A 21,111-nucleotide genomic window follows, 5' to 3' on the forward strand; every position below is an offset into this window, starting at 1 on the left:
TTGTATGTTTTTTATCAAAGATTTATAAAGAGCTGGCATTCATAAACTTGTATGTTGAATATCTACATTGACAGACCTTGGTAAAGCACTGCAATGTGTTTACTGTTGAATTTGTTAGCGTGTGAAAGGGCAGGTGTGATCCTGATGTTAATGCCTTCTCTCTAATAAAATCATTTTTTTATCAATATGTTTTTTCTCTCATTGTATTCTCAGCTGGAAAATATTTCTTCTCTGCCTCTGTGTAAAACATGCCTGTAGGCAGGACCGGGAGACCAAGTCCTGTATTGTAAAAAGAAATTACAGAAACGGACTTCTTCATGTAGTAGTAAATCAGGACATTTTCATTTGAATTTACTGTCTGTGCAAGTAGAACTAAAAGGTGACCTTACGTCTGGAGATTGGAATGGTGTTTCTGTGAATTTGCTGTTTGTTAGAGATGTGGGGTTTTCTGTTGTTTCTTTTGACTAGTGGCTGTTTAATTAATGAACTTGGGGTTTATTTTTGTGCGGCTTTTTTCTTGGCATGGTTGTCTGAATAAACCTTTCTAAGGTACAACAGTTTATTTAGCTACGTGGCACTAGCAAAGCCCTTTTTCTTAATGGACAATAGGTAATAGATTTCAGTGTTGAGAAAATAATTGTTTGTCTATTTTTTCTCTCTCGTTATTCTGGCAGTCTTGAATAACTCAAAATGTTTTTGCAGTTAAGTGCCCTTAGTGCTTCTTGCTTCTATAAAATGCATATTTTAATCTTTTGGAGTTAACGAGAACTTCATTTTTTTACAAGCTTTGTTTCACCTGATACATTAAACATTTTTGGATTAGAGTATTTTGGAGTTGAATTTAAAAATTTCCTGATTAAAAAAAAATTATGTGCAGCAACAGAACACTAAACCAAAGAAGACGATGATTTCCACGGTATCCCAGCCTGATCCCTGGTCATTTGGAAAGCAGAATGCTGAGACTTTCCAGTTTTGTTCCTGGTTGTAACGAACAGGTCTTTACCGGAGCGGTGACGTAATGCACGGCCCATTTTCGGCTTCCAAAATAGGACTCATGCTCGCACGCCTGGTTTTTCTTTTCTCTGAATTGGAAGCCCCATTGTCTTTCACAGTGCTTTTTGATTCTGTGATTTTTTTTTTTTTAGGACCCCCCCACCCCTGCCCCCCGAAATGTTAAATATGGCTTATAAAAGCAGAAGATAGACTGCCTAGTGTAGCCTAGGAATGCTACACTAAATGAGGAGAAAAGGTAGAAACAGGCAGCTGGAGGCAAGAACCACTTAAACTTGTGCACTGTCCCCATCGCAGCTCATCAGGCTCTGAAATCACGGCAATAAAAGGTTCTGGCTTTTGTCGTCTTTATGTGAGCAATCGTTTTTGGTTTTGTAGCCAATATAGAAAGGCAGGACACTTGTAACTAAAAATAAGTAGTTTTAAACACTAGGAAATGTTTTGATGCTTCTCTTGCTATCCGAAACATTTCATTTATAAATTGACATTGTGTGGGTATTGTCCCCGTGAACAATGAATAAGAGCACTGGCTTTTTCTCTGTTATTCAGCCCTCATCTCAAGTACTGAAGTTCAGACCGACTCCAGCTTTTGCTTGTTCTTTAATCAGCATTGACATATGCTAAGGCGACTTTGAGCAGACGACAGGCAGTCTGTGGGTCGGATTTCAGAAACCATTTGCCTGAAGCATTTGCGTAAAAATGTCTGAAGTAGAAATCGGATTTGTCAGGAGGGAAAATGAGTTAAGATATGAAGGTTAAGGCAAGTAAAGGGTGTGCGGAAGATGGGTGAGGAACAACTGTGTGCTAAAGCACGAGAAACTTAAGAGACAAAGGGATAGTATTATTGTGAACAAGATTTAACACCCTTAGGAGTGGCTGTAACTGGTAATGAAACCTGTGGAGCTTTCCCTGCTTGCTCGGTGTTTCTTGGTGTTGACTGTGTTCTCTGTCAGCGTCACAGAAAATTGTAGAAAAATCAAATGCTTGGGACTTATCATTCCTAGGAGTCCATTTGTATTTGGCAGATGTACTGAAATAAGGTAAAGTTGTCATAGTACCTTCCAGAAGGAATGCTTTTCTTTAGATGCTTTGAAGAAGAGTTTCCTGTTTCTAATATGGGAGAGTAGAGACTCAAATACATGCATTCTGTTAGTTTGAAGACCACTTAAGGTCTATTATAATCCTTTGATATTAAATTCTAAAGAGATCTAACTCCTAAAGTTGTTAAAAGTATTAAATCCTGAACAAGCTAACTTGTTTTTAAGAATAAAACAGTTCTACTTGAGCATATTTCTATTGCTTCATCATTTAAAACTGGGAGAAAGATTAATGGCAGAGATCTGTCTTGAGGTTATTCTTACACATTTGAGCTAAAATAACAAAACTATCACAGAATCCCAGAATGTCAGGGGTTGGAAGGGCCCTGGAAAGCTCATCCAGTGACAATCCCCCCATGGAGCAGGAACACCCAGATGAGGTTACACAGGAAGGTGTCCAGGCGGGTTGGAATGTCTGCACAGAAGGAGACTCCACAACCCCCCTGGGCAGCCTGGGCCAGGCTCTGCCACCCTCACTGAGAAGAAGTTTCTTCTCAAATTTAAGTGGAACCTCTTGTGTTCCAGTTTGAACCCATTACCCCTTGTCCTATCACTGGTTGTCACCGAGAAGAGCCTGGCTCCATCCTCCTGACACTCACTCTTTAGATATCTGTAACCATTAATGAGGTCCCTCCTCAGTGTCCTCTTGTCCAGCTCCAGAGCCCCAGCTCCCTCAGCCTTTCCTCACACGGGAGATGCTCCACTCCCTGCAGCATCTTGGTGGCTGCGCTGGACTCTCTCCAGCAGTTCCCTGTCCTGCTGGAACTGAGGGGCCACAGCTGGACACAAGATTCCAGGTGTGGTCTCCCCAGGGCAGAGCAGAGGGGCAGGAGAACCTCTCTGCACCCTCTGACAACAGCCTTATATTCTCCCAAGTGGCCAGCCTCTCCTTCCATGATCTGTAAACTCTGGAACAGATTTTTTTAATAAAGCAATATGCCACTTTGTACAAAATGTTTTAGGAAGAGAAACTAGTGTCTGTATGTACTTTCAATTCAATGTAAATTTGTAGGTAGGTACATGTTACAATTGTCTGTTTTTCTTTTTAGGACTCATGTAATCAAAGGAGTTTCTTTGTGTGTGTCTTTTCAGAACAGGAATTCAAAATGAATCAGGTGAGTATAAATGGAATACTATCAAAATACTTAGATGTTAGAACAGTTAATGATTCGTAAGAAAAGTACATCTAAAACTAAAAAAGAAATGTTATTTCAAATCTTCAGTGTCATTACATTTCATAATCTTCCTTTCCACAACATGTATGCTTGTGAGATTTATTTTATTTCATGGATTAGATTTTGCGTGTGTGATTAGCAGTAAGTAAGTTATTACTGCTGGCGCCTCTTATAAGAACACCACTCCGGAAAAATTGGTTTCACCATGAGGCTTTTGTTATTAATTCATCTCCCTATAAAAGTGGCCCGAAAATCGAAGGCTTCCATTTACTTTTTTTAACCACTTGACCATTTCAAATGTGCGGCGAACAATCTGTCACAGGAACTGATTGATGGGGAAGTTTCACACTTTTCTAGAACCTGAAGCATTTCCCGTAGAACCAAGTGAAAAGACTGAGAAACACATTTCTGTCGTGATGCTGGACTCTGCTGTATGGATGCAAGAATATTCTGACGGGAGGCTGTTGTTTTCATCAATGCCAAGTGTACATGATTTTATTTTGCATTTGTCTGTCCAAGTAGGAATTATGTTTATCATGCACAGTTGTATTACTTAAAGATAATTATAGGCAAAGTAGGTGTTGCCTTGATTTTTTTCTCATAAGTACTCCTCTCTTTGGATGATCTTACGAAGTCCCTTTGGCATGGGAATGCAAATGTAGGATATTACACTGAAGGAATGCAGATTTAATTTGCTAAAAACATTGGCTATGAGCAGAAGCTTTCTTAGCCAGAAACAGCCATGGTCCACAGTCATGTAAAATGTTTTGTATACTTATTTTTTATTGATGCCTGTGTACAATGAGTGCTTTTATTGCCCTTTGTGCCTTTATTTCAGCAGCCATGAATACAATTAGCACTTCGCTGAAGTAGGTTTTCACTGAAGTTATAGAAGTATATCCATAATGTAAGCAATTACAGTGTGAAATGGGTTGGTGGGGTGTTTCTTATTGCTTTTTTCCTCTGATTTAAATTGAAAAATTTTCAATATAAAAAAAAAATTAAAAAGGAAAAAGCAAAATAAATACCAGACGCTTGAAATATGTATTGTAAAAAAAAGACATATTTGTATTGTATCTATACACAAGTATAAATTATCATATATATATATATGTATAATACAAATAACATTTGCATTAGCACGCTTTGAAGAACTAGCAGTCTGCTGTGGGGTAACCAGCTTAACTATTGCTTCACAATTTATTTATTTCTATTGTGACTTGATTTTGTTTTCCCTGTGAGGTTTGTTCTGGGTTCCTGAGATGAGCTGATGTGCAGTGGGCGCTGCGGCGGGGCAGGTGATTTAAAAGCCATAGTAACTCCAGCACTCAGTTCCTGAGATCAGCTGGTCAGGCTGGCCGCTTGGGGAGAATATAAGGCTGTTGTCAGAGGGTGTAGGGAGGCAACCAGGAAAGCAAAGGCCTCCTTAGAATTAAACCTGGTGAGAGGGGTCAAGGACAACAGGAAGAGCTTTTTCCAATATGTGGCAGATAAAACTAACACCAGAGGCAATGTGGGACAAGGGAATAGAGAAGCTTTGGATTCTGCTAAAATTCTGAAAGCTATAGATCCTGATCTTTAATTGTTACTATTGGCTCTTTTCTTCCCATTTTTGTGTCCGTGTCCCCTCATGTCCTGTCATCATGTCCCATCCATTTCTCCCTGTCTGTTTCTAGAATAAAATTTCTGTGCTGTATGAAAACAAAGTCGTCTTTTTTCTTATTGTGACTGCTTAATATTGCTTATGCAGTGCTGTGATGTATGTCATCTTACAATTAAATAATGAGATGACGCTGCCCCTGGGAATAGTTACAGTAGCTTCAAGTCCTTCTTGGTGTTTCTGGCTTTCACATTTTGTTTCCCAAGTGTACAGAGCTCATATGGCTTTTTATTATTCAATTACTATTCATATTAAGTGTGTATTTAGCATCAACCCTGTGGTGTTTTTTTCTTGCAGTGCCCTTGTCATTTCATTCACTGTTGACAAGTTGTAGTGCCAGGTCTGTATGAGCAATGTTTTTCCTGATGCCAAACATCTTTCAAGCGTTCTGTTCTTGTATTTCTTTCATGCTCCTTATCTCTGCTTTTGGTGTGACTTCAGTGACCCTGGAACTAATTGGGCTATTGTTAATTTGGTTTGTATAAAAAGACTGCTAGTTTTGTTGTTTATCCCATAGCAATCTTGAAGTAGTGAAGGAAATCCCTTTCATAAATACTTGGGTATGGGCTTCTTGTAGTAAGGAGAGGAAGGATTAAAAAAAACCCCACAGCTGTTGTTGGAATGAATACTTTTGGGTTTCTTGGGAGATCGCTGTCTCAGGATACAGTGTGCATTCTCTATCTGTTTTAAAGAGATCTTCCTTTAATATGTAAACCACTTCATCGGAATATGCTGTTTAATTTATTTAAAAAACCAGAAGCAGGCATGGGGTTTTGATTGATCGCACTCACTGCAGCTCAGGCTGCCTTAAGATAGAGTAGGAAGACCTGGAAAACTGCATGGGCAGTTATTTAACACATGGTGAAGGCACACATTAATAAATTACACCTGCACTTAAGTCGCCTCACCTCGGCCAATTTGAACCCTAGCAGTGTAATATTTCTGAGGAGCTTCAGGGTAAGAAGCTTAAAAGTGAAATAAGCTTCAAGTGCTTTTGTATTCAAAATTGCAGTCTCGGGGTGAGTGAAAAATACCATATTAGGACTTCAATGTGAAAGTTTACTGTAGGACACCCACCGTGCACTATCCTTATCAAGAGGTGAATGTTTTAAACAAAAAAGTCCATTTAAATGTGATTAAGTGTTGGTGGAAAAGGGATTGAAATGTAGTATTTCTTCATTTGGTAGACAGACATTCCTTGGGGACAAGTTGTGATCTGGAAAAAGTTTTAAGTAGCCAGATTTAAATTGCAAATAAAATGAGATTGCACTGATTTGACTGAACTGATTTGTTGTTTATTTTACTGTATAATATTTGGTTACTTATTACCATTCGTTTGAGGTGTGAAATGTATTATTTACTAGGTCATATCCAGTTTTCTGGTATTTGTGAAATCCATTAGTACGACAGGTGTTGGATGAGTCTGAGTGCTGTGTTCTCTGAATGTAGCTGCTAAGCCTTGATTTATGGAGGTAGATGCAAAACCAAGTTCTGGTTGTATATTAGTGCAAATAAATGATAGAACAGTTTGGGGATATTTGTGGCTAAAAGCAGCTGTGACTATTAAGGAATGTGCCTGACACATTGAGGATGTGACACAGTGTTGTACTGTCTGGTTGTTAAAGTTTTGGTAGGTTAAAATTCACTTGCAGGCTTGAGATTAACTGCTCATCCAGCTATGGTTGTGAAAAACCAAACCAAACAAACCCCAGACAAACTAAAAACCCAAATCAAACAAACCCAAAACAAAACAAAAAACCCAAACAAACCAAACCCCAAAATGAAACCCAACCAAAACCCCACCTCATTTTGTTAGCTTAAATTTGGAGGGCACTGTTCTGATGGGTGTCTCGTTCACTCTCTCTAGTCCTCCTCATCTGTGCCTATATAGAATCTGTAAGAAACCACTGTGCAAAATGGGCTGGTTTTTCCCCTACTGAAATCATGGTGCAATGTGCTAGTAAGATATTTAGGTTTCTTTGTTTGATACGCTGAGCAGAGTGTTTCTTTTGTGTTTGCGACATGGCTTCTGGCATATCAGTTCAAGGCTAACAGATATCTGACAGTCACACTACTTTCAGCACTATTTCTCCTTTTGCATTGTTGGAAAAGCAAAATAAAACTTTGCTCTGCTTTGAATAGACTTCAGCTATTCTGACTAAAGAATAAGGATTTTTTTTTTTTCTTCCCTGCTCTCTTCACTCTTTTAGATGGGAGGAGATTTCTGGCATTCTTTTCCTTCCATGGTTTCCAATTTGGGGTCTTTCTACCCTACAAATAGCTCTCTAGGATGTGTGTGTGCAGCTGTCAGGGCTTACCAAGGCAGCAACAGCATAACCTTGCTATGACTCCAGTTTGATCATTTTTCTCGTTGGTGCTGTTAAAGCTGGGAGAAGACGTGTTCCTCTAACTTAACTTAGCAACTCACATTCAGAAACATGGACAATAATTGCCATACGCAGCACCTTCTTAAAGAGAGGATGCTAAGTAGAAAAGGTTGAGAAACTTTGTTTCGCTTTAGACATAAAACCCTTAAATTTGATTGTATAAAGAGATGCATTTTAAATATATATTTCCAGTGAACTTTCAGCATGATATATTTCGTAAGAGCTCAATGGAAAACGTTCTGAGTATTCCTCAGAAACTATTATCGTATCTCTGCTTTATGGTTTTATGTAAAACCAAGGATCATTTCCAGAAAGTTGGGGTTAACTTGAATAACTGTAGTGTTGTCTAAGTTGTTGTTCTCTCTCCGTTTAATGCCTCCTAAAGCTCATTCACAGCTTTGGTGTAACAGCCTTCATATAGGAGTAGTTCCTGCCATCACCACCAGAATTTGTTTCTGACCAGAATGACCAAATTTCACTGTCAGAGGGCAGGTACTATTTTTTAATAGGGCTGTTGCACGTGGTCCAACATAAGCCTGGTTCTCACTGAGCACAGTTCTCTCCTAATGTGGGCAGATTTTAATGGGAAACTGTGCATGCTTGGAACTTTGAAATTCTGGTCCGTTTTATCACGAATAGTGTTTTGAGCCAGCACTGGGCCCTTGTGGCCAGAAGGCCAGTGATACCTGGGGTAGATTAGAAGGGGGTGGTCAGTAGGTCAGAGAGGTTCTCCTGCCCCTCTGCTCTGCCCTGGGGAGACAGCTGATCGGAGGCAAGTGTTCCTGCTCTGGCAGGGGGGTTGGACTAGATGATCTTTCAAGGTCCCTTCCAGTTCTTAACATTCTGTGATTCTGTGAAATAAAGCATTGCTAATATATGTGAAATGATCCTCAGTGTGTTGTTACTTGTGTGGATTGATCATTGGTTGCACTGTTGTTTTGATCTGTTAATGGTTGTGGCCCTTTTGGCTTTTTGCCTCATAGAACACAACTGAACCTGCTGTCGCTGTGGAGACCTTGGATGATGTACCTGAGCACGTGCTTCGGGGGCTTCCTGAGGACGTGAGGCTCTTCCCCTCTGCTGTCGACAAGACGCGGCTTGGTGAGTGGAAAGATAACGAAGATGTGCTACTTCACTGCTCTTTCACTTACAGCACTTCGCACTTTTCCCAGTTTTGCGTTTTCAACTATCTTACTGTTGTCTCTTTAAAATGCTGCATCTCACTTCCAATCAATACAAAACATTGAATTTATAAGAACGAGTTTAGTGCAGACTTGAAAGCTGCTGCATGGAGCAAAGTGTTGTTTCTGTGATACGTGCAGAATGCTTTTTTAACAGAGCTTAGCATGTGAGAACTGATGGAAGTCAGCATTGCACACTGGATACTTGATGTTGAAAGGTGGTAGTTTGATGCATAAACCTGACTATAGATACATTACTATCACTAGCGGGTTATAAGCTCTTTGGAGCAAGGTTCATATTTTATAGTATTAACCTGATCTAGCATGGTCTGAATGAGAATGTTATGTTTAATTAGCAGTTATTAATCTGTTGTTAGTTTTTGTGCTATAAAGTATGAAATGCAGCTGTCCATTTTCAGTTCATTTAAATCTTGTCAAATCTGTGGGAAGATGCACAGATTTTAACCAATCCTAAATGATTTTTCCTTCAAAATATATTATTAATTAGGCTCACAACTTCTATGAGGGCTTCATTTGCCTGGCATTGTTTTGGAGAACACAAATAGGATTTCTGTTTTGATAACATGTTTACTCAGCCAAACAGCTGAAATCGAGGACTTTACGATATAAAGCCTGCAGTGCTCTTTTGAATATCACCTGAAGTACAAGAAAAATCTAGGCAGACTTTGTCTTCAGAGTGAGCAGTTCCCTGTCCTGCTGGAACGGAGGGGCCACAACTGGACACAATATTCCAGGTGTGGTCTCCCCAGGGCAGAGCAGAGGGGCAGGAGAACCTCTCTGACCTACTGACCACCCCCTTCTAACCCACCCCAGGTCCCATTGGCTTCCTGGCCACAAGGGCCCAGTGCTGGCTCATGGTCACCCTGCTGTCCCCAGGACCCCCAGGTCCCTTTCCCCTACGCTGCTCTCTCTATTGTGGAATGCTCCCCAGTCTGAGAGAGACATGTATAATAATCTTAAGAAATATCAATTGTGAGTAGAAGATTTGCCTGAGATAAGTTAGATTAGTTTTAACTACTGTTCTGTGTCTCTTCAGGTGTCTGGGCAACAAAATCAATTTTAAAAGGCAAGAAGTTTGGACCATTTGTTGGTGACAAGAAAAAGAGATCTCAAGTTAAGAGCAATGTGTACATGTGGGAGGTAAGAAACAGCTTGTAAATGGAAAAAGACATCTGTCTGTAGGTCAATGTTTTGTATTTCACAGAATTCCAGAATATCAGGGGTTGGAATGGACCTGGAAAGCTCATCCAGTGCAATCCCCCCATGGAGCAGGAACACCCAGATGAGGTTACACAGGAAGGTGTCCAGGCGGGTTGGAATGTCTGCAGAGAAGGAGACTCCACAACCCCCCTGGGCAGCCTGGGCCAGGCTCTGCCACCCTCACTGGGAAGAAGTTTCTTCTCAAATTTAAGTGGAACCTCTTGTTTTCGAGTTAGAATCCATTACCCCTTGTCCTATCATTGGTTGTCTCTGAGAAGAGCCTGGCTCCATCCTCCTGACACTTTAATACTGATATTGGAATTAAAAGCCTAAAATGAGCCCACAGCAGTTGGCCCCTTATGCTGAAATCTGAAACCATGCCAGAATCCTAACTGTTAGAAAAGAGGATGGTGGTGTGTGGAAGTAGTTATGTCTATGAAACTTCGACTAGGAGAGCAACCTTTTCCAAAAGAATCCTATTTGTTTCTTGAGTGAAGTTGAACTGAAGAAAAAGGCTTCTAAAAGCTGGCATCTCCCATCTATTTGAATCCTTTAGAACTGTTGTGCTGGAGTATCATTCTGAATAACTTGAGTTCTGTGTGTCTGCATAGTTATTTTTCCCAGTTCATCAGATAGTAAAAATAAAGCTCCATTGCCTTCATATCTTAAAATCAGTTGTTTTACTAAATGCATAATCTGGAGAATAATTTCTGGCTTGCCAAACTGAGAAGAAACCATAGAATGTTTAAGTGTGTTGACTTTTAGAGGAGGGTTTGCAGGCCAGAAGTGGGTGGGTTTGGTTTTTGTGGGTTTTTGTTTGTTTTTTTTCCCAATTGTACCAGTTCCACTAAAAAGCTTGCAGAAGTCCAGCATCATTCCCTGCCAGTAAAATCCCAGCCTCTGCTCATATCCTGCGTTCCCCTTGTCCTTTGCTGATCACTGCTGCTTTGTATGGCTTTAAGATGTGTAATGTTGTAGTGCAGGTATACTTGAGTGGCAAGAGTTGCCCATTTGCTTAACGCCGTTTTTGCCCCGCAGGTGTATTACCCAAACTTGGGCTGGATGTGTGTTGACGCAACGGATCCAGAGAAGGGGAACTGGCTGCGCTATATAAACTGGGCACGGTCAGGAAAGGAGCAAAATCTGTTTCCTCTGGAGATCAACAGGACCATATACTACAAAAGTTTAAAGGTATCAGTATCTGAAGAACAAGTTACTGCTTTGTTACGTATTATTCTTAATACTTTTAATTTCCTTTTATTCAAATCCTACTTTTTACTATTTGTATTAAACCAATTTTTGAACCATTCTATGAAATACAATTAAAACATTGCAATGCTGCATTTCATTGGTCTAAATTCTTCTGTGCCAATACAGTTGACGCTACAATCTGCTTTTAAAATGTAGGTTACGTATGAACACTCTGTTTCGCTGGTTAATGATTTGCTATAGCACCAAATTTGATACAAACTAAAATGAAACACCAGATTACATACATTTTTTTTTGCCTTTTCTGGAGATATGGAGACACTGAGTATTTTTTTCAGATATTGGTTATTCTTACGGGCTTTGCATCATGCAATGAGGATTGGTGGTCAAGATGTTTTTATAGGTAGCTTCATGAAACAAATGTTGCTGGTTTTATACCCTGCCAGTTTTATTCAGGGAGTCCTTCTCTTTCTATGTATATGTGTTCTGGTATATACACTGCCACTTCGAAACTGTTGTGAATTTACCAGCCCAGGTATGTGCACGTAGATCCTTCCTGATCTTTATAATAATTAACAAATTTAAAGGGAATTCCATTTGGTGATAAAGTACAAGGTTATAGGACTTAATTTATATTCTGGAGTCGTTACACCAAAACTAAATGAATCAAGTCGAATGGTAGTTCCAGCCATGCAGTTGACAAATTACACGCTCGTTATCATCCTGTGTTTGCATTGCCTAAAATTTTTGCCGTCTCTTTTCATTGAGTTTGTATATTGTTGAGATGATAAGTTGTTTGCATTAGGCAACTCTTCATTTCTTTCTGCTAAACAGCTGCAAGACAGGGCCATGCAAATAGCTTTACCACTATTTATCCTATCAAGCCTCTGGAACTGTTAAGGAAGCCAAACCGTAGGCTTTGATTATATTATAACTTAAACATTTAACATAATTGTTGCAACTCTTGTTGTTCCAGTGTCTGGGGGTATAAAGATACCATCACCTTTATCCAGTGCTGTGAGACCCACTAAAAAAAAAGTGCTTTAAAAGAAGCAAATGTTACTATTGTTCATGATACAAAAATTCCCTTTGGCTTCAGAGTTGAAATAAGTGTAAGGATACCCTTGGCTCTAATGTCATGACCCTAAAAATAGGGTGTTATCTCCACAATGTCCGTTAAGCCCTGGAAAAAGGGGGATTGTAGTTAAGGCTAATAATGGTGTATGATGTTATTAATTAAAAATACTGGCAGATAAAGCTGTTTTTCGGTGGGCTTGTTGGTGCTGCCCCGTTTCTGCACGGGGCGGGGGGAGCTGGGCGCTGCGCGCCCTCCGGGCCGCCAGGGGGCGCTGAGCGGCAGCACCCTTGGCGCGCGGGGCTGCGCGGGGCAGCGCCGTCGGCGCCGCCGCGGCCTCTCTCCGCCCGCCCCGTCTCGCTCCCCCCGCGGCCCGCCGCCAACAAACCGCCGCCTGATTGGCTCCGCGCCTCTCTCTTCTCTCCCGGCAGCCAATCGCGCCCGGCGAGGAGCTGTTGGTGTGGTACAATGGGGAGGACGACCCGGAGATAGCCGCCGCTATTGAGGAAGAGCGAGCCAGCGCCCGGAGCCGGCGGCACTCCCCGAAAGCCAAGAAAGGTACGGCCCTCCCCGCCCGCCGCTGCCCCCGCGGCGCTCGGCCGTGGCGCCGGGGAGCGGGGCCAAAGGGAGCGGGGGGGGCGACCCGCAAACTTTTGCCAGGTGGGCGGCGGCGGCCGCCGTGACCTTCCCCCCCCCCCTCCCGAGCCCGCGGGGCGGAACGTGGAAGTTGTGGCGCCGCCCGGCCCGGCTGGAAAAGTTGGCCGAGGTGGTGGGAGAGGCGCTGGGGAGGAAAAATGTCTCCGTGCAGGGCCTGCGGGAGGTGCGGGCCGGGTGAGCTCCTCACGGGGAGCTGCGGGGGGGACGAAATTATTTACAGGCGGCGTGACCGGGGGAGGTCTCGCCGAGGAAGGAGTTTCTGTCAGGCGCAAGGATTCTGATTTACTTCAGTCGAGTGCTGCTGCAAACGAAAAAATCAGGTTTTGTTATTTTCTCTGTGGGCTTTATTTTATTTTTAATGTTATTTTTAGGATATTGTAGATGAAATTTTACAGGCAACATGAGTGACTGCTTTTGGCTGACTCTGGCAGATGGGAGAAGAATTTCGGAGGGGTTTTGCATTAGTCCTTATGTGACTGTGTATGTCAAACCAGACATCCAGTATTTGTTCCGTGATTAATTCTGTAGCAATATTTTTTAGAGTGCATGTGCCTGCACACATGGGCTTATATAACTGACATTTTGGCTACCGTTTTGGGCCGAAATCTCAATAGAAGCTATCGCTTACGGGGAATAAAGAGAAAAAGGAAATATTTGCAGTTGTAGCATAAGGGTATTGATTTCCTCTTGTAAGTGAATATTTGTATTTTGGGATTCTCTGGAGGTGACAAACCAAAGAAGGAAAGGAGATAATATTTTAAATGGCGTCATGGTAATTTTATTTTTAACTTAAAATGTAGGGCCTGATTTTACTCGTAGTGCAGTCGACTGTGGAACTCACATTGGGAACAAGCTCAACTATTTAGGAGAACGGTTATTATGTAAGGTTTTTTATTTTAGAGATCGAGGAGGGGGCTGGGAGAGAGAAGTAGTGCAACGCAATTGGTTCTGGTTTTGTACTGTAGTTTGTAGGTTAAGCTAATACAAACTGAAACTCAAGCACTGATTTTTATTTTGCTGCATGTAATGAAAAGCATATTTATCACCATCTACAAGTAACACTCGGTAAATCAGAGACTGCATTATGCTTTTTCCTAAATGTGCGTGTAATCTCGTTTTACCGAAAGCACGTGCTGCATAAGGCAACTTGAGTGAGAACCTGTCACGAAACCAAATGACCTCTTAAAAAAACAGTTGTGTCACCTCTGAAAATAGAGTCTTGTATTGTAGCGCAGGTAAAACGCCTGAGTTGGGCTCGCCTATATCTTGGACAGCCCCTGATGATTATTTATTCTAGTACAGTTTTGAAGTCTCAAACCATTGCTAATCTTTTAAAACTTTACTACCGTAAATGGCTCTACTGCTGTCATAATGTTGCTGTTTCCCCGTGGCTCTTATCAGATTTCAGGGAGAGTACAAACTATAGTGTAACTCTTGGTGAATAGTGCTGTCCCAGAGATAGTGTGAGATTAAGGTGGGTAAATTATGAATCAATTATCTTCGGTTGTAAAAAATTATTGTGCCTTGTTGCACTTTGCATTCAGACCTATATAAACCTTTAGGCTTCTGCTTCACAGATTCTAAAGAAATGCTGCAATTATACTGGATTTTCTGTTGTCTGTGTGGCTGAAACAGTGTCAAATTGCTGCTGCAGGAACGGGAAATGTAAAGGTGAAAAGGGCAGGTTAAATTCTGTGACCACAGAAATCCTTGCAGTTGTTTAATACTTTTGTAGGCATTCTCATGGCAGCTTCTATCTGGTGAAAATCTAATGTATTTGAGGTCTTCTAACCAGCAGAAATTTGCTTTTCTCCTTCATAAATGGGGCCCTTTGAATAGGAGACTTGTATTACTTTAAATTCCCATCTTCTAGAGCAACACCCCCAGTTTCTGTGATAGCTGCTGCTCTGAGCTTTCCCCATCAGCAGAGTGAAGCTGCTATGATTCATTCCAGCATTGCTCCTGCCTACAGCTTTAAAAATAGAAGATAAGCCTTCTTTTCAAAGGTAAAAAAAAATAAATTTTATGTATTAAGAAAAAACAAAATTCAGCACCAAATCGCATGCATTGATCCCTAAAATTCCATATTTTTAAGTGTAAACTTTTGATTTTGCACCATCAGATATTTTATTACAAAAAATGTGGGTTTTGCTGCAGTCAGGTTATATCATTTCTGTGAACAGTGAGAAACTTGTTTACTTCTTTGCTGTAATTATAAGGTTGGGGAAGGCTGTAGGGTTCGTTTCTTCTGCAGAAGCCTCAGATGTATGATGTGGCTCCGTTCCCTTTACGTTTGCACGTGTGCAGGTGGTGATGGCCGTGCCCAGGTGCCATCAGGTGCTCGTGGCAATGGGGGGGTCTGTCCCCTTTATTGAGGGTTATCCTGTATTTGTGTTTGTACTGGCGCTGAGATCAGACACCTGGTGGTTGTGGTACCCCAGCCTTGTTGTGGTGCCCCAGCTTTGTCTTCACAAGCATCTGACTGGTGATGCCAGCAAGAAGGCAGAACTTCTTAGAAGAATTCAGCACGTGGCCTGAAGGGGGTTGGCAATGCAGCATAGGACTCAGTGCTAGTTATCAGATCTTTGTTAAAAAAAGCGTTATTTGGTTATTCAAATTCTAAATTGTTGCATGTGTTTCTTTTGCTATTTTCAACCACACCTGGACTGCTCTCCATCATGCTTGCCAAGTCTTGGGAAACAGGAGAGGTGCCTGAGGACTGGAGGAAAGCAAATGTCACTCCAGTCTTCAAAAAAGGCAAAAGGGAGGACCCGGGTAATTATAGACCTGTCAGCCTCACCTACATCTCTGGGAAACTGATGGAACGATTTCTCCTTGGTGCCATCTCAAGGCATCTCAGGGGTAAGAGGGTCATTAGGGGCAGTCAACATGGCTTCACCAAGGGGAAGTCATACTTGACCAACCTCATTGACTTTTATGAGGACATAACAAGATGGATGGATGATGGCAGAGCGGTGGACGTGATCTACCTTGACTTGAGTAAGGCATTTGACACAGTCTCTCACAGCATCCTCACAGCTGAACTGAGGGAGTGCGGTCTTGGATGAGCAGGTAGTGAGGTGGACTGCGAACTGGCTGAAGGGAAGAAGCCAGAGAGTCGTGGTCAATGGGGCAGAGTCCAGTTGAGGCCTGGATCTAGTGCAGTGCCTCAGGGGGCAGTGCTGGGGCCTGTATTATTCAATATATTCATCGATGATTTGGATGAGGGAATAGAGTGCACTATCAGCAAGTTTGCTGATGGCACCAAGCTGGGAGGAGTGGTGACACTGGAAGCTGTGCTGCCATCAGAGACCTGGACAGGCTGGAGAGCTGGGCAGGGAAAAATGTAATGAAATAGAACAAGGGCAAGTGTAGAGTCTTGCATCTGGGTAGGAACAAGCCTAGGTTCCAGTATAAGTTGGGGAATGACCTATTAGAGAGCAGCGTAGGGGAAAGGGACCTGGGGATCCTGGGGACAGCAGGGTGACCATGAGCCAGCACTGGGCCCTTGTGGCCAGGAAGCCAATGGGACCTGGAGTGGGTTAGAAGGGGGTGGTCAGTAGGTCAGAGAGGTTCTCCTGCCCCTCTGCTCTGCCCTGGGGAGACCACACCTGGAATCTTGTGTCCAGTTGTGGCCCCTCAGTTCCAGCAGGACAGGGAACTGCTGCAGAGAGTCCAGCACAGGGCAACAAAGATGCTGAAGGGAGTGGAGCATCTCCCGTGTGAGGAAAGGCTGAGGGAACTGGGGCTCTGGAGCTGGACAAGAGGAGACTGAGGGGGGACTCATTCATGTTTACAGATATCTAAAGGGTGAGTGTCAGGAGGATGGAGCCAGGCTCTTCTCAGTGACAGCCAATGATAGGACAAGGGGTAATGGGTTCAAACTGGAATACAAGAGGTTCCACTTAAATTTGAGAAGAAACTTCTTCTCAGTGAGGGTGTCAGAGCCTGGCCCAGGCTGCCCAGGGGGGTTGTGGAGTCTCCTTCTCTGCAGACATTCCAACCCACCTGGACACCTTCCTGTGTAACCTCATCTGGGTGTTCCTGCTCCATGGGGGGATTGTCACTGGATGAGCTTTCCAGGTCCCTTCCAATCCCTGACATTCTGTGATTCTGTGAACGTCTTACACTGAGGGCTTATCTACAGATGCCCCATGTAATCTGTTATGTGGTGATAGTCAAGCATGTCTAACTTCAACCAAATGCTTACAAAGTTTTGATAGCTGATTTATTTATGGGAAGAGATGCAGACTCCATTGGGGGGGAGGCGCGGTCTGAGAACTGTTTTCTTTAATTGTGTGATCTCTTTTGTAAGGTAATTCCTGTTCGTAAAGTCCCTCATGTCACTGAATTACAAAACTGCAAAATGACAAAGAAATTCTATATTCCACTTATTAACTTAGCGCATTTTCCAAATGAACAAAAAGGAGACATGGTTGTCAGACCAGAGTGTATTTATTTTTTTCAGTCTGTCCAACCTTCAGATTGATTTTGTTGTTCTTTCTGAAAACTTTACACAGATTGACAGGAATGATGTTGTTGTGAAGAATTCTCACTGGCCCACACTCGCTGTGTCAAGTTCCTCAAGGAAACGTTATAGCAGTCTGAGTTTTTACTGGGATTTAGCAGTTATTGAAATAAGCCTCACGGATATTTCAATATTTGTAGCTGAGAAATTAGATAATGCCTGACCATCAGATATTCACTAGCAAATATTTACTTAGCTTTTATAAACTTTTTCCCCCGGACTAAGCAAGCACAATATTTATTTGGGTCACCAGTGCGTGTGAGCTGTTTAGAGTGAAACCCTCAGCTGCTCTTCTGAGCTTCCCAGGGTTGCTGTTAAGAGTTAATTTTGTTGTTACACTTTCTATCAGAGCTCTGCAAGAGTGATAGACTATGATTAATGCTTTAAGACTTCAAAGAGGCAGTATTATTAATGCGATGATTGACATAAATTTACTCTAGTGAGAGTATTGTAATAGCTGAAAATCTATCATCTTGATGATTATTACTGCAAAATGCCGTGGAAATGGGCAGGCAGCTCTACATCTATTCTAACTTGCGTCGAGATCCAGATGCTCGCTTGAGTCTAGGCAAATATGAATCTTGTTTTCTTTGGCAATCCATAAGAAACAATTGGATTGTTGAATGGGAAAGACCTGGTGTTTCTGAAAGTGACCTGATGCATACAAATTTTCTTCAGTTATCTCATGCGTCACCTTTATTTAGAACCAAGTCCAATTCAAACTTCCTTAATTTGTTGGTAAAATTGGAATCGTAATGTCTGGCTATTAAGCTCTGGTGCAAAGCAGCTCATCTGCACTGGTATCAGGCTGTTAAACACCTTTGCCATGGCGTCATGCTCTGAAAAGGAAACGGTGGTATTGCTGCCAAGTATTAGAGTTGTCTTGGGCCTTTACCAAGGAGGAGGTCATACTAAGTTTCAGCAAAAAAAAAAGAGACTTCCTGCAGAGTGTTGTATTTCAAGTGACAGGTAAAGAGCAAAGTGTCCAGTGCTTCCGATCTTACGGGCCCTTATCAGGGATCGCAGAAGCAAAGTGGACTTTGTGCTGAGCCTTCGCTTGCGGCTCCCAAATCCTTCACTGTTGAGCGTCAGCTGCCACTCGTACACCAGAGCTCTGTGTTTTCTGGCTGTTTGCCTGCAAATTAAAACGTCTATTTTGCTTTTCAGTAACATTTTATATTTGTATTCTGTTCTAATTGACATTTTATGCTATGAAAATGTGTGCAAAAAAACTTCTACAACTTTAAAGTGTAATTTGATCTAAACAGGTTAATCTCAAATGTAGCGGTTAACTCAGTGGAAAGCAAATACATTTGTGGTCTGACTGGGTTTTGGATCTAACTCTCTCAAACGTTTAGTGATCCAAATAGGGCTATGACAAATATTGGGGTTATTTACTACAGGTAAAGGCAGACTGATCTAATAGTGATAATTTTAAACTTTGTGGTACAAGTAGTCATGGGAGGTCTCCCATTGGCATTATCTTGCAAATGATGCTGTCAAAATGCATGTAATTTCTTAATTATCTGAGTGTAGCTTAATTTCAGGGTTAGAAAAACATGTCAGGGAGAGTTAAAGTGAATGTAGAAGCAACATTTTCTGGACTCAAGTAAAAGCTCATTTGTTAAAGTTGAGATTTAAATGTTGACTGCTCTGTATTTAAATACAAAATGTGGATGCTCTATTTTTAACTGAATTGTACATAAACACTGGCTAAATATAGCCACGCCAGTTATTTCTGGAAGATGTGTATGCCAGCTGCCATTTCTTCTGCTGTTTCTTTTGTTTTAATACTGGGCAAAGTAAAAGCTCATGGAACGTAACTGCAGAGGATTTATTATATTTTCTGCAGTGGGTTGGCTGTGCCCGTGGTAGCTGTGGTTTGCTATTAAGTAACTTGCTAGAAATTAGTAGCGAATGGTGGGCGGTTGTGTTATTAGGGTGGGTAGGAGGTAGAAAATCACAACTACATTGAGCGATTGAGAAAATCTAATGCAAGTCCAGTTGCGTGTTGTGTACTCTATATCTGCTATTTTAGTTTTAGAAATATCGGCGTAAAGGCAGAAATAACCTTTTAAAATCTTACTAAGATAAAAGCTCTGTGTTTATTTACACTTAATTGTTTTATCACAGTTCTCATGTGGGTTAAAATTGCATAGAATTAAACCCTGTGGGTGTTTATTTGCCATACTTTGTAATTATTAGGTAACATTCTGTACTACTTGAAGTCGCAATGGATGAGTAAGTCTCATAGTCTATAAACTTAAGACTTCCCATGGTCTATACTCAGGTTAGAAGGCACAACATATTAAGGATTTGAATGAGATACTGCAAATGTGGTTGGCATACTATTGCAAACAGATAATAGAAACTACTTTTGGACCCTCTTTTTGTTATGTAGTTTAATTTCCAAAACTTGAGGAATATGAAAAAGACTGGAGACAATTCCTATTTCAATTTTTGGAGATGAATATAACAAGAAGATCCAGTAACATGATCTTCAGTGCTATCATTAAAGTGGAGTCTTTGCCAAACATTTGCAGAAGTTGGTGTTTTAAATAGCCCAGCTCAAAATTTTCTTACACTTTCCATGGCAACAAGTTCATCTGTTATGCAAATGTCATGTTAACAGTCTCTGTAAATGCATTGCTCTGTTTCTTTTCTGCAAAGCGGGTATTCAGTGCTTGGCACAAACGTATTTTAATACACAAATACAGTTAGGTGTATGTGCATCTGTCTTCAGGTGTACTGAAATAACTTCCCAAGGTGAGACCTTATTGCAACATTTGTAGTCTGGTTGGAAAACGCAGGGATTAAAATGCTACTATTTGTATGTGAAGTGATGGTTAATGTGTAGCAATATGTTTATACAAAGGGCAGTTTGATATTAATAGAATTACTGCGAAGTTTGTCTTTCGTGCTTATTCTGTTCCTCTTTCTCCTGCTTCTACTGTGTAAGCTCGGAAGTGTCTTTTTAAGGAAGAAGAGATGCAAATTGTGCTGGAAAAAGTTACGGAAGAACCTTTGCTCCCTGAATGAGCTTTTATTCTTCATGTCAAGCAGCCATTTATCTCTGCTGCTGCTGTTTGTGGTCTCCACACAGCAGTAGTGCTGGTCACTGAGTTGTGAGGTACAGCGAGGGAAAGCATTATCTGAAACAACGGGGTGTGCAGTTTCTCTTCAGAGACTTTGCTTCTGGAATTTTGGCTTTGGAAAGATCCCTCCTGGGTCCCTTCAGCATTGCTTGGCACAGGTGAGGCTGTTGCAGGACAGCCCATGCCTATGTGCACCGCTCCTGCCAGTTTGGCTCTGTTATAGTACAGGAATAGGAACTGGCTGTAGGTGATTTCCAAGATTTTTCCAAAGGATATAGCTATATAAATTATGCCTCTCCACCTTTTACATTGTTTGGTATATTAAATTTGGGAAGATTGACAACAGAGAACTGAGATCTTGTGTAGCTCTGAATTATTCTCATGGTTTTCAGGAGTCAGAAGTTAAAATTCTGTTGTGTTATGTATGGTGTGTATGTCTGTGCTCTGCGAGGACTTCTCAAGGGGTCTCTGAGGCAGCCTCTCAGTTTTCCAGAACTCTTGAGATTTGAGTGGGTATCTGTGGCACTTGTAAGGAACAGCACGGACGGGGCATGGGGTAGTTGTGTTCTTTTCACTTATTAACCCAAGATTTTTGGGGAGGCACAAGTCTGTCTTTCATATTTCTTGTAAGTGATCAGATGTGAGTGTCCTCCTTACTTTGTGATCTTAACTGTGAGCAGGTTTGGTGCTGCACTTAAAGGTTGTTAAAGATAATAGCATCTTGTACAATTTAGCAATATTTAATTAGAGAATTCAGCTCCAGGTGTGTGGAAAGACTGTGTTTAACTTTTCCCCCCAGTATCCGAGCATGCTTA

At 41.5% G+C, this 21,111-nt stretch overlaps 1 protein-coding gene across 2 annotated transcripts in view; it reads left to right on the forward strand.

Moving 5' to 3' along the window:
* Positions 1-3,173: 3,173 nt before the first annotated feature.
* PRDM2 (PR/SET domain 2) overlaps positions 3,174-21,111 on the forward strand; it is a 40,048-nt gene continuing 22,110 nt past the window's right edge. The window contains exons 1-5 of one of the 2 annotated variants that reach the window (XM_080358741.1): positions 3,174-3,223; positions 8,314-8,431; positions 9,569-9,672; positions 10,771-10,923; positions 12,448-12,574. In XM_080358741.1, coding sequence (XP_080214867.1) covers positions 3,215-3,223; positions 8,314-8,431; positions 9,569-9,672; positions 10,771-10,923; positions 12,448-12,574 — 511 coding nt within the window. In that variant the 5' untranslated portion in view covers positions 3,174-3,214. Of the gene's footprint in view, positions 3,224-8,313; positions 8,432-9,568; positions 9,673-10,770; positions 10,924-12,447; positions 12,575-12,804; positions 12,837-21,111 lie in introns of those variants that run through there. The other variant, XR_013923264.1, reaches the window with a different exon arrangement.

The sequence above is a fragment of the Nesoenas mayeri genome, assembly GCF_963082525.1.
Source record: "Nesoenas mayeri genome assembly, chromosome: 24".
NCBI classification, from domain to species: domain Eukaryota; kingdom Metazoa; phylum Chordata; class Aves; order Columbiformes; family Columbidae; genus Nesoenas; species Nesoenas mayeri.